We start from the raw sequence: 17,449 nt of genomic DNA, 5'->3' as shown, positions 1-17,449 counted from the left end.
CTGACAGATCTCAGTAGCCTATTGTGAATCCTTTTTGACTATGTCAGCTCCTAAAGTCAATTAGCTTCTAAATTTGAAAGGCACCTGGTGACCAACATCCTACTTATTATTCAAGATATTCATTTTAATTTTTTTTGTTTGCATAGGCTTGACAAGTCTGAAAACTCTATTAAGTTAAAAAGAATAAAGAAACAAACTCCATGTGGTCACCAGAACCAGTATTCTTCCCCGTTAGCTACAAGTGCCCTCGGGGGGAATTACAAAGTGCACCAGTTAAATACATCTGTACATTTAAAACATTAAATATGGCAACAGTGAGACATTTTTAAATATTTTGAATCAAATACTATAGCACAAATATAATTTACAATATTTTGCACAGAAAACATTACACCTGAAATATAACTTTAGATATTATATAAAAATACATATATTTTTCTCTCCTCGTTAGAAAAAAGAACTTATTTGCAGGTTCCAGCGCAATGTAACAATTCAAAAGAACGTAACCCTTCAAACCATCATTTCTCTGCAATGTAATGGTACCCTCTTAATTTCGAGGTTCTCAGTGGCACAGGCCCAGGAGTTAGACCCAGAGACTATGTATGACCCTTCCATAGCTCACATGCGATTTTTTTTTATAAGCATGGGTATACCTCTTCCAATTTGGTTTAATTCTAGGAATTCATTACAAAATTGTAAAACCATTGTGTGATCACCATGAGTTTAATATCCCCTATGGACTTTGTATATACATGACCTGTACAGGGTCGAGAGAGGACCGTGAGTTTTGTACAACGTGGGCCACGTCTCTTAGTAGTCTTACACATGTATCTACATCATCCATGTTTTAAGAACCTTCCAAACATCTAGCACATCCATGCTAAGGCTCCACAAAACGAGTCTCAGTCTATGTCGTGAACTTTGAAAGCCCCAAAGTACGTTGCATCTTGATCCGGATCCAGCAGGGAAGGGTTGGACACCTGGACGCTAATTTCCTCACCAGCCCGGAGCTTGAAAAATCCTCCAACATTTATGGAATAAAAGTGGAATTCAGAATTCCCTGACCAGTTCTTAGTGCTCCCCCCTTTCATCAGGTTATGCGAACTTGGGATTTTGATGCTGGTTTTAACGACATAGACCATCAGCTGAAGATAGTCCGCAGGTACGCTCCCTGAGGTTTCGTGGTGCCTGAAGCAAATGTTGGCATACAGGTAATAGAAGCCATCTTGGTTAACCCTTAGTTTTCCGTTGCTTAACGTCATGTTAGAGATCTTGGCCCAGCCTCGATCATGGTACCAAGAGGACAGACTGACTTTATGGGAACCTAGAGAGAAAAAAGTCACAGGATTTAGAATCCACTCCTTGGATGAGAAGACTTCCTCATTATTTCCACAGCTGATGGGGTGGCAAAATACACTAATGTAACGGTCCTTATTCCAACACAGTCACTTACCTGGTTACTTATTTTCTCTATGGACCTGGGTGTGATCAGATGTACTTAGTGCTTTCTGTCAAGGACTCTAAAGGCACAAAAGCAAACATCCTTTATCCTGCCCTTAAGGAAGCTATAGCATACAAGTGATGAGGCAACATGGTCCAGAGAGGAAGCAAAGCTGAGAGGAAGTACATACAATTGCTGGGAGAATGAGAGAGAGAGAGAGAGAGAGAGAGAGAGAGAGAGAGAGAGAGAGAGAGAGAGCAAACTCTTCCCACAGAAAAGGATCAAAGCACTCCGAGGAAGTGCTACCAAACCTAAAGAGGAGAAGATTGAGCCATGGCCAGGAGCAGCTCAGTCTGAGTTGAAAAAGGGAAATTAGCCAAAGTCAGTTCAGAGCTCAGCTAGGAAAGAAAGCAACTTGTAATAGGAAGAGAATTTCCATCCTTCGTATAGCTTAGACGTTATTTAGTCTGTGGAGAGGGGTGTGTAAAGGGATGTGAGAATATGGGTCACAGAAGCTCTGGGGAGGTCAATGTCCATCTGTGTCACTATCTGGTGTCCCCAACGTAGCTTAGTATCCACACCTTAGCCTGAGTTACACCCAGACTGAGTGGTTATCCCCAGAGAAGCTCCAAGCTTCTCAACTTCATGCAATTGAATTCACACATTGTAAAGTCACTCTCACAGTTCAAGTTCTCTGACAACCCCTTCTGGTCCTCATGAAATGAAATGATGAGGGACTTTCACGCTACTGATTTTGGAGAAGTCAACGTTCTACAGAACATTCTAAATCAGCTATGTGCCCAATGGTTTTCATAGTCCAGGTCTTTGATGTGTGTTACTGGGTCTTTAAAAAGTGGTGATACCACTATAATAAATCAAACTATCCCATGTGTATACTAATGTGAACATTTATCATTCTACTGGCAAAAGTGATAACTGGTAGGGTGAGAGTTTACAGAACTGTGGAGAGGCTCAAAGCCACATCTTTTCTCCAGGAATCTTATGAAGTGTTACACCAAGCTGACATTGCCATCCCTCTGATGCCAGCAAGACAAAACACAGCCAGGTCTCAGACCACGGGAGCAGGGGGGAATTTGTTTCTGCAGCATAAAAAAATTGTTAGGTGTCATGTTGTCTTCAACTTGTTAGACTTGAGATGATGGTAAATGACAGAAGTCAGTCAGGGAGACCAAGAGAAGACAAGGATTACAAGTTCTTGCTCATGTATGGAAACTAGGACACACTCACACCCAACCATACAAACAGAAGGGGTAGTATTTGTGATGGAGTGTGAGTAGAAGGAAATAAGATCAAAAGACACGAAACACATAAACAAACATGTCACTATGAAACCTATTGCTTTATACAACAACATACATAAATAATTTCATAAGAAAAAAGAAATGAGTCCAGAGACTGATATTGAAACCACACCCCAGGAACTAGGTTCCAGGTCATAAAAGTTGACAAGTCTCTGGTTCAGTGGATCTGAGGAGATCCTTATAATAATAATAATAATAATAATAATAATAATAATAATAACAACAACAACAACAACGACAATAATGACCACAGCAGCAGCAGCAATCATATCACCTACACTACAGTTTATGGAAAGGAATACTGCCATCCCACTATGGCCTGGTCCTGGGAAGACTTGAACACTCGTATCCTTCCCTAGAGAGTCAGAGGATGAACCAGAAAATGGTCTATGGTCTCTTGGATGTGGTCTGAGGACCTACAAATTAAGCTACAGCAAGCAGAAACTGAGCAGGTAACAGAAAAAGTGGGAGGGGGAGAAGAGGCAGAAGTCTATCTGCGTGGGACAACCCATCATCAAATGGCCAAGAAAACAACAGTTCCAGTTCCCAAAGAGGACAGGAGTGTCCTCAGACTTTACAGCAGGACTGCTTCGGTCAGCAGCCTCCAGACACTGGACAGCAACCATCCTTCCCATTGTAAGTCTTATCCCAGCTCTCCCTGTAGTTAATGTTCCAAATGCAAACATCACTGTAGGCTCCCAAGTGAGTCAACACGAGACTATAAAGGCTTGCTGCTCCCTACATACGCACTACATCATCATAAGCGCTGGCATTGTAACTCCTCCAACCTGGTAGACAGCCACCTAACCCATGGGCAAATCTCATGAGATTCAAGATATTCCCATCTCATTATCCCATATTGTGTAGCTTCTTTCTGTACTATATTCCGTTCAATTACTCTTTATGTGTCTCTTAATGGAGACAAGATGTCCCTTCCTTCTATGGGATTGGCTAACTCATGGTGGAGTGAGCTGGCTAAGGAAGGCAAAAAAGGAATTCACAGTAGGAATCCTGATGGAGTGCCAGAGGTCAATGAGTCCAACCAAAGGTCAACGATTCCAGTGGAAGCTGCTATGCCATGATATGCCTCTCGGCTTTCTCCATATCTGATATCAGCCCTAATTCATCTGACAGGAGGACACCTAATGTGGCACTTTCTCTGGACACCCACTCCACCTGCAATGCAAAAGAACTCTCTCTGTACTAATGAAGACTTTCCCCAAGTAGTGGACCTCAGGATGCTTCCCACTGATAGGAAGGAGAGTGAGCATACGAAATATGGCCTGTCTGGTGCTGTGTGCTGTCAAGAACAGGGTTGACATCAGTGACAAAGAACTGCCCAACAAAAGCTGAAGAGATTCCTGATGCCCAGCAGAACAGAGCTTGGGGAGGAGACAGAAAAGCTAGAAAACTAGGAAGCTAGGGGTCCAGAATGGGTCAACACGAGGGAGCATGTCGTTGGCGAGAGAAACACTATTAGAACAGTGGGGAATCATGAAGCCCACAGGAGAAAGGCTAGAAAGTTAGACAGTGGGAACAAAAGGGCTCTCCAAAGATAACAGTGGACGGAAAGATGAGAACACAGAAGGGCGGAGGGCTGCTCTGGCCGCCAGGATTTCTATTGCTAATGAGACATGCTGAGGACCTCTTCGCCCAGTCTGGCTGACCTCCCCAGCTCTCTGCTGGGCTCCCAGCTGCTCCATGTTGGAAAGGAGACCTCAGCAAACATTTAGCCCACACAGCTTCCTAAGAAAAATGATATCTTCTGACCCTACCCCCCCAAGTATTTCCTAGTGCATTTTACTCTAAAAACTTTGAAGCCACCTAAGGGAACAGTCCACACACAGCGGATTCTGTCTCCTAGTGTGTAAATAAATATATAACAGCGCTCCAAAATAAAAATAGCTGTCAAAGCCAGCTTCCCCTGAATCATTCAGGACTGGTCGGCACTGAGAGAACAATAGGCTAGAGGGGCTGTTGGGCCCACCAGAACAACGAACTCTATTTTCTTAAACAGAAGCATAGAGTAGCTCGTTTCCCTGTACCCTAAACCAAATAGCGGTCGGAGCAGAACCAGGAGTTTTGCCTGGAGTTTGGCACTGATTAGATTCTAGGTGCCTGCAGAGGGAGCTTTATAACTAAAACGTGCTTGCTGTTGCCAAGTCGACTCTGGCACTGGCTCGCAGGCAATATTTATCCTGTGCCATTTAAAGTGAGCTGAAAAGATAAGTGCGGGGTACAGTCGCAGCACACGCAGCCCGCACAACGGTATTAATTTGATTGCCTTTGTGAACACGCAAACTAGTTTCCCCTCTCAGAGAAAATTAGTGTGGCTCCACCACCAGGCACACCCAGGCAGAAAACCTGTTTATGGAAGTGACTATGTATAGGATCAGAAGAGCCAGCCTAGAGAATCTCCTGACAGCTCAAGAGTTGATTTCTCCCCTTCTGTAACTTCAGTCAGAAAAAATAAAAATTCTCTATGCCCTGTGCTATAGCAATGGCTCGAAGCTATGTATTAAAAGATAGATTTTGTTATTTAAAAGACTCAGAAAGTTTAACCTCAAAAAAAGGGAGAAAAATCTTGCCTTAAGCCATTTGTAAAACTAAGTGGAATTTACACAACGACTTAATTACGTACAAACAGTAATTTTAAATCACACCTACTGAATGCGATATGCCCCTCCCCACCCCAAACATAGTATGTGTGGCCACCTATAAGGGGGACAGTGTTTTCATGGTTAGTACAGCTGAGGCACAGATTGTGTGTACTTCATACAAGGTCACGGGCCCAAGCACACATTAGAGCCCTGTCACTGGATTCCAAACTAATCTACTGCGTGCAAAAATACCATGACCCTTGGAGTACCCCCTTCTGCCAAAGCCAACCTAGCACAAGTACCCTGCAGCCTGCTTCTAGGAAAACGCACAGAATGAATCTGGGAATTAAGTAGAGCGCAGGAGTGTCAACTTCTACTCCTGTTACCACAGGGACCTCAAGCAAAGGGCACACCGTATGAAGCACAGTGGTACTGTCTGGACAGTCTGAACGATTAACTGCTACCTTGCAGTGAGGGTGAGAGGTAGTGAACGCACAGCAAAACACCTCAGCCACTAGACGTGTGTGGCATGCAGGCCACAGTCCTGCCCACACGGATGCTCAGGTATCACTCTCCCACAATGCTCCCTGCCGTCCTTGTCGTCTTTGCTTAGCTCGTGGTGAGTAGCCAGTGGGCCTCTGTGATGACTAAACCCACTGAGGTAGCTACAGTCACACAGCTCTGGGTCCTCAACCTCAAAAGTAATCAGGTCTCTGGTCTAATAAGCTAAATATTTACCAGAGAGTGGGAAGATAAGCATACGAAAAAGTGATGGGCTAGAGAGATGGCCCAGACATTAAGAGCACTGTCTGCTCTTCTAGAGGTCCTGAGTTCAATTCCCAGCAACCACATGGTGGCTCACAACCATCGGTATGAGATCTGGCGCCCTCTTCTGGTGTATAGGTGGACATGCAGGCAGAATGCTGTATATGTAATAAATAAACCTTAAGAAAGAAAGGAAGGAGAGGGAGGAAGGAGGAGGGAGGAGAGGAGAGGAGGGAGAGAGGGAGGAGAGAGGAGAGAGAGAGAGAGAGAGAGAGAGAGAGAGAGAGAGAGGAGAGAGAGAGAGAGAGAGAGAGAGAGAGGGAGAGAAGGAGAGAGAGGAGAGAGAGGGGGGGAGAGAGAGAGAGAGAGAGAGGGGAGAGAGAGAGAGAGAGAGAGAGAGAGAGAGAGAGATAATGTCTCAGCTTCTAGAGGACTGCTGTCACCTGCTAGCCCCACATAGCCTTCTTAGAAGGGAAAATCTCTGGCTTCCTGAATGCCATCATCCACCAAGGAAGTAGGCAGTGGGGATCCGTTTAACATCGAACTATGTGACATGATTGGCAAGGTAGGGCTCCACGGAAGGGTTTGCCTCCTCCTCTCGGTTTAGAAGGTTTGAGGATGTCCATGTGCTGATGAATGCAAAATCGAAAAATGTTTTCAGACTGAATGCAAATATAACGCACCCGATGGGATGTTGGCAGCATTGATGGTGAGGTGTGCAAACGGCTGAGCCTCAGGCTTGCCCCGCCGGGCCACATCGAGCCACGAACCTTCCATCATAGCTGAAAAAGACAGAACCAGGTGAGCTTAGAGACCACCACCCCTACAGGACTTCAAACACTCGTTCAAACTCATAATTACCTGGAACTCCTGAGAAGCGCTGTGGCCCCACAATGTGCTGTAATTCCTGAAATGAAGGAGAATTTTATTCATAAATTCATTCTTTCTATAAAGCATTACTATATATGATAAATGATATAATTACTATATATTATAATGATGTAATTTGTATATTATATATATTTATATATTACATATTTATGTATAAATTATACATATATGACTATCAGATGTGAAATCAGCTAAAATGCTTTAAAATAAAACCCCTGGATCTCATATTCCTAGCATCTCAGCTCCCAGAATGCTTAAAAAGTCCAGCACACACACACACACACACACACACACACACACACACACACACACACACCACCACCACCACCACCACCACCACCATCAACCACCACAAATAAAATTTTCAAGGCAATAAAAGACAAGACTATTGGGCATAATTAATATGTAACAGGTATGCAAATGGGAAAGACGTGTACACAAAATGTATAAATCTCTTCAGGCTTCACTGGGCCTCTTTCTATGGAATTCAGGAGTGAATTCTGTTATAACGCAGAGGCTCGGCCCACAAGTACCTGGCTCCCAGTAGTTAATTTTTTTTAAACTCAGTGAGTTTAAAGTACCATATGAAGTTCTAAAAGCGTTTAGAATGCCAATAATTAAATTACTGCTGGAAACAAACCTAGGCGCACTGGCCAGGCAAAGAATAAACATAAGAAGGTATGAGTGCGTGATGGCGTATTTAACCTGAGCTCCCGGAAGGAAGCCTCTACCAAGTGCCCACCCAGTTCAGACGTTAGCTAACGTAAAATGTCCCCCAAGGCAGAGTGGGTTGAAGCTTTAACTTTTGCCTTGGTTCAGATCATGGCTTAAAGAGCAGACCAGCCAGGATGGTTGGATGAGGTGAGATAGGGGAGCACCCAGCTGAGGGCCCAGTAAATCCAGGTACCTGCAGCTACCAACATGAGATGAGACAGGGTCCCAGTTCCCACTTAACAGGACAAACACCATCCCACGCTGTCTGAAGAATGGACCAGGTAGCAAGGGCTTTCCCTATGTAGACAGAAAGGCTTTCGGCCTTATAGTGGGACCAATAAATGGGTAGATAAAACGACACAAATTCAATTCTTGTCAGTGAGAGACAACATTTATTCTTCATTCTTCTCTCTGCCTTCAGACACCCCCAAAGGAGATAAGATTCTATTCTGTTCTCCATAATTCTTAGAGACACCATAGAGGTCACATACGGTCAACCTCTGCCCTGGCCTACACCTGGGTCCCAGTATAGCCTGAAGCCCACTGCAGGGAATTTTAAGTAGATGGTGGACCCTTGCGTGTGTGTGTGTGTGTGTGTGTGTGTAGAGAGAGAGACAGAGACAGAGACAGACAGAGATAGCGAGAGACAGAGAGACAGAGAGATGTACATATATACATGGATTATTTTATAACTATATATCCTTATGCATTTATACATATAGAGTGCATCGTTTTACGTTGTATATAACTTTACACATTTATATGTACAGTTTCCTATATCTATCATGCATATCTACACATAGATAACACATGTACATACTGTACATTTACCTGATTAGAAGCCATCTTGGAGACAGAGCTTTTTTGAGGCTTGAAGCTCCTGCCTCATTTCCCCCTAGCTCTGACTGCTCCATTGTCAGGAGAGAAGCATGGCACAAATTTGTTCCCTGATTTTCTACACACTCAGCCTCACAATCAAGAAAAATGTCCCTGTGGCCAGTGCAGTGATGCTCAAAACTGAGGGTGGTACACGCCGACCTCCAGGAGGGCAGGCAGGTGCCAACTGCAAGATCAGGCAGTCTGAGATCCAGGAGGGGTCTCTGACTTGAATTTCTAACACACTAGTAGCTGCTGCAGCAGTCTGAGCTGAGATGGACAAATCCCCTTTGCAAGGATTTCTACCTGGGCAAATGAGGAAATTATCTTAAAGCTTGAGACCCAGGCCGAAGCGGCAGGCTGAAGCCCCTGACTAATGGGCGGGGACGCTTTTCTCCCTCTCCGCTGGGAATGCACTTTCCTTACCCATTTAATCAGTGGCTTCTAGGTCAGCACTGCCACAGACCCATTTAGTTACAAGAAAATTCAATAAATAGCACCTCTCAGAAGCACTTTCAATGCCTGCTGTCAGGGGAAGAAAGGGTTCATGTCCCAGGATGAATTAGAGCTCTCGTTAGAGACCCAGGAGGTAATGCTTTTGTGTTATTTCTCTAGAGTAGCCAAGAATTGCAATTCTTCTCAGACATTCAGAAAGTAAGTTTCAATACCAAAAAGGGATCTTATGATGATTCTGTGACTTCACATCACACACACATAATTATATTATATATATATATATATATATTGTGTGTGTGTTTCCACCCCAATCTTTTGAGCCCCAAAGTAATTGCTGATTTATGGGCAATCATAAACTTATCATTCTACTAACTCTATACTTTTAAACTGTCTTTGGGCTTTGAGATGATTAAAAAATAAACTTAGCTGAAAGATAGCTCAATTGGCAAAGTATAACCAAGAAGGTCTGCATTAGATCCCAGAACCAGTGGCGATTTGCTTGTTTGATTTAAAAACAAAACAAAACAGGAATACTAGACATTGGTGCGTCCTGGTAATCCTCATTCTCATTAGGTCACCCCAGCTCTCAGTGGGTAACCCCAGCATTCAGTGGCTGACCCCAGCTCTCAGTGGGTAACCCCAGCACTCAGTAGGTCATCCCAGCACTCTGTGGGTCATCCCAGCACACAGTAGGTAACCTCAGCACTTAGTAGGTAGCCCTAGCACTCAGTGGGTAATTCTGGCACTTAGTAGGTCATCTCAGCACTCAATACGTAAGTAACCCCAGCACTCTCAAGCTCATATTTGGAGCTCTCTGGACAGCCAACCTAAGCTAATCATCACTCTTCGAGCCAGTGAGGGACCCTGTCCTAATAAACTAATGTGGGTGGCTTCTGAGGAATACCCCAATAACCTCTGGCTTCCACACGTGCACATGCAGTGATACACCAGTGCGCCCTTTCACATGCACTTGCACACACACACATAAATTTCTTATAAATAGAATTTGATGCATCCCAGTGGGGAACACGGCTGCAATTTGGAGGAAACCTCCGGGTTGACCTGGTCCAAGTCTCAGCCACTGAGCCTTGGTATTTCCCAAAGATGCTGCAAGGTGGATTCTAACATGCATCAGGCATTGAGAAACAGGATTGCTAAGTGAGTGATTCCCTGGGTCTTTGTTTGGAAGCACCTGTGTTCACTCAAAGGAATAATCTCACCGTTAACATTTCTATCGCACAGATTGAAACATAATAACTCCTATGTCTTCAGCCAACCAAGTTTTCCCTTGTAGTATCATTTAGAATTATATGAGAAGCATATAACAAAAGCCCCAGAAACCTAGACAGTTTGTACAGTGTGGAACGGAGCAGAGAGCCCTCCCTAACACCCTCCCTTGCTTAAGACCCACGATCAAGTTTTGTTCAGGAGAACCCAATTTTCTACCTGACTTCCCTAACTTAGAAGGTCAACCATCAGCTACCTGTGACACATCCACATGCTCGAGCACGTACACACACACACACACACACACACACACACACCTTGATTTGTATAAACTACTCAGGACAACAGAATCTTTAACCTTATGAAAGCTAATAAGAAACACCATGAATAAATGAACTAATTTATGGCCAAACTGTAGCAAGTAGTCTTTTCAAAAAGATATATTCATTTTTAGACAAGCATAATTTAGGCCTAAGCTATAATAGCTTCCTTTAACAGAACAAGGAAAGGGAACAAAACAGAAGGAAAAGAGAAAAAATGAATTAGGTAGACACCCCCCAAAAATTGCAGCCAAGTCAAGGATAAAAGAAATGTTCGGACACAGTGCCACCTAGTGGACATTGCCTCAAATTGATGCTCCCTGGACTGCCACAGATTTTCCAATAGGCAATGGGGAAGTTTCAATACTGAGTGCTCTATCTGTCAAATTAGATTGCATTAATTTTTCATCTTTGCTGTCAGAGTACATCTGCAGAGACATGAGGACGACTGGTTTGATTTTTTTTCCTTATTTCAACTGTAGTTTAACTCACAGGGAAAAAATGCTGGAATTTCTCAATCTCTCCTCCAGGGAGCACAGCATACAAAAGATCAGTTGTGTAACTGTGGTCTTCACTGTGGCCTTTCTGCGACTTTTGTTAAACAGGACATCCAAAAAGTGTGGTTCCCAGGAGTGTGATAGGGAAAACATCCAGTCTACTAGGATCCGGTTCCCTTCAGACCCTTTAAATGATTTAGGAGGTTTATTTGGTTTTTGTTTGTTTGTTTGTTTTGTTTTTTGTTTTTTTCTTTCCCAAACTCAAAAAATAGCAGCTCGTCTTGAGAAGTTGGGCCCACTTATGGGAGGCCACACTGGTAAGAATAAAGACAAACTCTGAGTCGTACTTTAAAGTCCTTGGCTAGATAGGGGGACTTACACACTTGACCCAACTTCTAAGCCACCTCTACAAACTGCTAAAAAAGTGTCAGGAACCAGACCCCGAGTGTGTTCCATTAAATTAGTCTTAGGTTTGTTTGACAGCAACCTGGCTGCTATCCTTCTAAATAACCAAAAGGGTCAAGTTCCTGGAGTCTGGGTTTATTAGTCTGAAATCCCAACTTGTGCTTCCTGATATGAATCATGTGATCCAGTGGCACCTGTCAATCAAGTCACCGGAGAAGCAATTTGTCCAGCCAGATGCTCCAGACACTATGGCGCCAGCCAGCAGCAAGGGTCTCAGGTGGCTGCCTCCCTCTGCAATACCACAGCAGCTGCAGGGACATCTGGCTGGTTGAACAAGGATTTAACACCCCGCTTGCCAGATATAATACAGGGTTCATACACTTGTTAACATATGTAATGCATTCATTTTAACATCTTAATGATACCCTTCGTGTAATTCTTCTCCAACCTAGTTACAAGAATAGTGCATTCATCAGCCGGTTAGCACATGAATGCCACACTCCCGGCTGTTTCTGAAAACGAATAGCCCATTTCCCGTTCCTGCAGGGAAGTCCTGCAGACTTCTACTTGGTAAATACCTCAGAAATCCCATCTCCTCCTCCCAGGCCCAGGCCACAGCCTTCGAGCTCCCATCAATCCTCAGGAAGACAATTGCCTCTTCCCTCCCCACCTTAGTCTTGGTGCCTCAAAGGACACATGCATGGTGGCTGGAGAGGGCATCTTAAATGCAAGGAGCTTGTCCCTCCTCTTCTTGACATCACCTGGCGACTTCAGGAACAAGTACAGTCCTAAGGTTTATGAGGCCCTGTAACGCATACACACACACTCACACACACACACTCACACACATATACACACACACTTACACACACACACACACACACACACACACACACACGAAGGAAGCATCTTCTGTTATTCATAAACCTTTTTCAACCAGGCCTATTTATGCTAATGAGATCACTCAAGGGATGGGAGCTGGTTGCCAGAGCAACCGAGTACATGATTAGGAGATTGGAGTTTTGCAAGGTGTCCTGTTGTCCTTCCACCTCTTAAGACTTAGAAACTGTCACTTGCTGTGAAGTCTTTGGGTGTAGAGAAAGCAGTGGCTTCATAGCTCTTCCTCCCCTGTGGGCCACCTCCTCCCTCAAGGATGCTGGCGGCCCTGTGGGTAGGCCCTGTGGAGCTGCTTCCGAGGGTGCCAGGTGCCAGAACCTGGCTTCTCATTCGTGGCTACCTTGGTACCTACTGCTCCTTCTGCTAAACCTGAGACTCTCAAGGAGAAAAGACCAAACCCATGATTGTCCAGTGAAAGCAAGCTGTAGTTGGGGATGCACCTGAACTGGTCAGCCAGCCGCCTCACCCTAAGGCGGATTTGAGAGAGCAGCCCTGCTGGCCTCTTGAAGTTCCTTTTTGTAGAAGAGATACGGTGTTCACAGGGGTGAGGTTGGCTGTTGTATACTGTTAGAAAGATAGAATGAGATAGAATGAGAGGGACGGAACAAGGGTAAAGTATACATCACATAAATGGGGTTGCAAGCAGTTTACAGCAGATCTAAGAAATGAGTGTTTAGTTCCAGATTGCGGGTCAAGGGACTGAAGTGCACATCCCACACACCAAAGCAGACCTGCCCCTCAGGTTCTCCCAGCATCCCTCAGTCCCTACCAGGCATACCTGTCCCCACCGGAGAAGTCTCCAGCCCTTCCCCTAGAGGCTAGGCTCTTCCCTATATGTTCCAGACATTTCGGTCTCCTCCCTCTCTCCTTCTCTCTCTCTCCTCTCTGCATGCACACTTTCTCACTTTGGCTCCCCCCTCTCCTCTCTCTGTTCCAATGGCAACTTCCCAGACTTCCTTCCCTGGGGCCAGAGAACTCCCCCAAGAGCAGCTTCCCAATAGACCTGCCTTTAATACAAACTAATGGGACTCAAGTTGGCCCGTTTCACCAGCGGAGAAATAATTTACCAACAGAAACTTATTCTTAGTTACAAATAGAGACTTTAGTTTGCAAGGGCTTAACACAGGACAAACAGGAACTTACTTTTACTGTCTTAAATGCAAACAGAACTCTTAACCTGCAAGGTACATCAGCCCTGTTTGGGTCTCGCACTTAGCGGGAACCCCCCAGTGGTTCCTGCAGTGGATCATCTCTAGGCACAATTGCTTCAGAGAACTGAAAGAGGAACGACCACCTTGCTGTACAAGCCCTGCTGGAGCAGGACTTAGAGTCCTCATTTCAGCTTTCCCTGACCCTAAAGCTCACACCCAGAGAGAGACGGGATTATTTGTCCTATGAGGGCGCAGGTCTTCAGGGGGAGTCATTGAGTCCCCAAAGCTAAGAACTTTAGGGCTGTCTTCTGTCTAAGCAGGTGCATAATGGCTCAGACCGGCTTCCTCAGGCAGAGCCTCCGCCATGGGAGAGCTCTCAGAATGGACGCAACTCCTCACCATGCCCATGAGGGGTGGAAGTACAGAAGGGGATCCAGTAGCTCAGCAAGAAGTAGGGAGGGCATAGGCAGAAGGGGTTCCTAACCCCACTGATCCTCTGATCGGACCTCCTCCTGCTCCTTGAGCATCTGACAGGGATGTCTTTGAAAGCTCCGGGTGAAGAGCTCGGCTGCGATGGCCACATGGGTCCCATTTCTCCCAGGAGTGAGCGGGAGAGAAGCTCTACAGCTGCTAATGGACTTTCCATACCAAGAGCGAGAGGAGCTACGTGTCCTTGTTTTCATAAAGAAGAGTGATGCTTTTCCTGGAAGGGCAATGAGCATTCTGGGAATAGGAAATTAGTTTTTATTGTTTAACCTTCATGGTTTAAATGAGGAAGCTTCTGTTGTGGTTAAAGGTCTCCTTGGGCTTTGATTTAAAAAATGTCTTATGACAGCAGTATTAGTCTTCGTAAAAGCCCAACTTAAAAGTGTCTTCTATGATGGTACTCAGGGTTTTTTTTTTTTTTTTTTTTTTGGTTTTTTGGATTTTTTTAAGAGGGGGGTATGCAGGTACTCAATGGAGGAGTGTGGCGGTCTCTGCCCAACTCTGCCACAGCAACAAGAATGCTGGCCTTATGCTAAAAGTACTTTTATCTCACTAAATCCCGCCCTCAAAAAAAAAATGGCCTCCGGTCTCCCAGCCCTGATCTTGATAGCCCTGATACCCTAGGAATAGGAGTCGCAGGGCAGCCAAGATGTCAGACCTGCAGCTGCGATATTGAGGATGACAAGAGAAAGATGCAGGCCACCACAGAAAGGCCCCTAACAGGCTCATGGCCACAGAGAGAAAGCTGCCCGCTGGAAACTTGAGACCTACAGCCCTAACAAATCCGAAAAAGCCATGTGAACAGCACGGCTTGCTTCTGACAAGTGACTAGCCACAGGGGCTGACTAGTTTTATGTCAACTTGACACAGGCCAGAGTCATCTGAGACATGGGAACCTCAGTTGAGAAAATGCCTCTGTAAGATCGAGCTGCGGGCAAACCTGTAGGGCATTTTCTTAATTAGTGATAAATGGGGGAAGGCCCAGCCCAGACTGGTGGTCCTGGGTTCTATAGAAGACAGGTTGAGCAAGCCATGGGGAGCATGCCAGTAAGCAGCACTCCGCTGTGTTCTCTGTACCAGCTCCTGCTTGAGGTTCTTGTCCTGTCTGACTTCCTGCCCTGACTCCCTTCGATGATGAACACTGATGAGTGAGTCGAGCAAACTCTCCCCTCCCCAACTTGCTTTTGATCATGGTGTCTCAACACAGTGATGGTAAACCTGACAAGACACAACGCGACACCTAATCCAAAGTGGATATGGAATATTCACGAGTTAACTTTGTACTTTAAGTTGTACTACTGCAGGCCTGCCACTGGGGACATAAATGAAAGTCACGGGTCCTTGAAAGGCTCACCTAGGGTGAGCTAGCCCCTGGATGCACATAGCCAGTGTACAGACAATAAACTCCATGTGTATTTGAGACAGCCTCCTAATTACATGGGCAGGTGGGCAAGCCTTCATGGGAGCCCGTTTTGAGAAATGCCTGCACTTCGTTTTGAGAGACAACTGGAAAAACTAGACAAAATGGCCCTGACATAAGACAAGAGCACACAGAACCCTAACTCATCCATCAGGTAGAGTCCTACTTGAGTGTTTTGTGAGGAGGCGGAATCCACAGCAGAAGAGCCGGTGGGTAAAAGGGTAAGGCCATCCTCAAGCTCCGAGCTCGTTGATGTAGTGACTAAGCTGCCCACTCGGGAGAGTCAGCCAGCGGCTTGGATGGAACGGGCAAAGGAGAGGAGTCTGCGTCTGGCAGAGTTCGACCCTCGGCGTTTTAAATCGGTGTTTGTTTGTTTGTTTGTTTGTTTGTACCACAGCTAGTGCTGTGATCCCCACTTGATACACTCAAAAGGCCAACACCAAGAACCAGAGCCCATCTGGATGACCAGGATGCTTCCCAGAATGGACCTCCACGACCTTGGACTTCAGGTTTGAGAGGCACTAGTCATCGGTCCGTCTCTGATATAGACAATTCTCTCCAGCTTCTAACGCCATCTTTCCCACCAACCGACTCCATTCTCTTTATCACATTTAATTCACTAAACAAAACAAAGGCTGTCCTGTCCATCAGTGCTCTTAGGCTGGCTTGAAGAAGTCACAGGGTTCCTCCTTCTGCCTATCAAGTCAGAACCTCTGGCCAAGGCACTGGGAGCTCTTAATAAGGCAAACAAGCAAGGGACAGAGGTGGCTGAAGATGCAGCTAGTGTGTAAAACAGGCCCAGGACACATTTTCCCAGCCACTCCACAGGCTGCCATTCTCCTCACACTCACAGGCCAACCCACCCCTTAGCAACACAAGCTCCAATAAATGTCTGCCGTTCGCCAATCAAGAATACTCTCCTCTTGGGCGGCTGCTTCTATCTCTGTTTCTTTCAAGATGTCCAGTCAGAATCTTTTCTCCTATCCTGGGGGGTACTCACAGCACACGTCAAAGCCCTCCTCTGGCATCTCTGACTGGTTAGTTCTGGATTGCAATCCCCCTGACTCTGCCCCCTCCCCTGGGGCTCCCTGACCATCAGCCTTTGAGTGAATGACAGTGGGGGCGTTGTGATTTAAATAAGAATGACCCCCCCGACAGTCTCCTGTATTTGAACACTTGGTGGCACTGTTTGTAGAGGTCTGGAAGGAACGACCTTGCCAGAGGAAGTACTTCAAAGGCGATGACCCCTGAGGGTTCAAAGATTCCTGTCATTCTGTGTGTGTGTGTGTGTGTGTGTGTGTGTGTGTGTGTGTGTGTGTGTGTGTGTGTGTATGTGTGTGTGTGTGTGTGTGTGTGTGTGTGTGTGTGTGTGTGTGTGGGGTGTGTCTCTGTGTGTGTGTGTGTGTGTGTGTGTGTGTGTGTGGTGTGTGTGTGTCTGTGTGTGTGTGTGTGTGTGTGTGTGTGTGTGTGTGTGTGTGTGTGTGTGTGTGTCTGTGTGTGTGTCTGTGTGTGTGTGTGTGTGTGTGTGTGTGTGTGTGTCTGTGTGTGTGTGTGTGTATGACTCACAATGTGTGCTCTTAGCATCCGGTACATGCTACCCCACCTATTACATGCTACCATGCCTGCTACATGCTGCCGAGCTTCCCTGCCGTAAGTCAGTCCATCATGAATGCCTACCTCTCGGGATCCGTAAGCCCAAACAAACCCTGTCTTCTGTAAGTTGCCTTGGTCATGTTTTATCATAGCAACAGAAAATTAACTGCAAAGCTTTGGCTCTGGAGGAACTCTGTGGATCTTACTTCAGATTTCCCATAAAGATCGCTTTTATACACACTAAATATGATTGGGGGTTGATTGCAATTCCCAAAACCACGATGGCAAAGGGAGATGGAATCCTACTGGGAAACCACTACATGACTAACACATCTCGATTTGAGAATGCCAGTGACCCAAACTCAAGTTTCCTTCTGGGTTTATGAGA

The 17,449-nt window shown here is 45.5% G+C and overlaps 1 protein-coding gene across 2 annotated transcripts in view; it reads right to left on the bottom strand.

Annotated features, from left to right (window-relative positions):
* Nucleotides 1–902: 902 nt before the first annotated feature.
* Tnfsf11 (TNF superfamily member 11) overlaps nt 903–17,449 on the bottom strand; it is a 29,548-nt gene continuing 13,001 nt past the window's right edge. For both annotated transcript variants that reach the window (XM_032918238.1, XM_032918239.1), the window contains 3 exons: nt 6,990–7,035; nt 6,812–6,910; nt 903–1,324 (listed from right to left, as the gene is read on the bottom strand). In XM_032918238.1, coding sequence (XP_032774129.1) covers nt 903–1,324; nt 6,812–6,910; nt 6,990–7,035 — 567 coding nt within the window. The remainder of the gene's footprint in view (nt 1,325–6,811; nt 6,911–6,989; nt 7,036–17,449) is intronic.

Source organism: Rattus rattus, chromosome 12 (genome assembly GCF_011064425.1).
Source record: "Rattus rattus isolate New Zealand chromosome 12, Rrattus_CSIRO_v1, whole genome shotgun sequence".
Taxonomy (NCBI): Eukaryota; Metazoa; Chordata; class Mammalia; order Rodentia; family Muridae; genus Rattus; species Rattus rattus.
The sequence above is the reverse complement of the archived record's forward strand: the minus strand, read 5'-3'. Positions and strand labels throughout refer to the sequence as shown.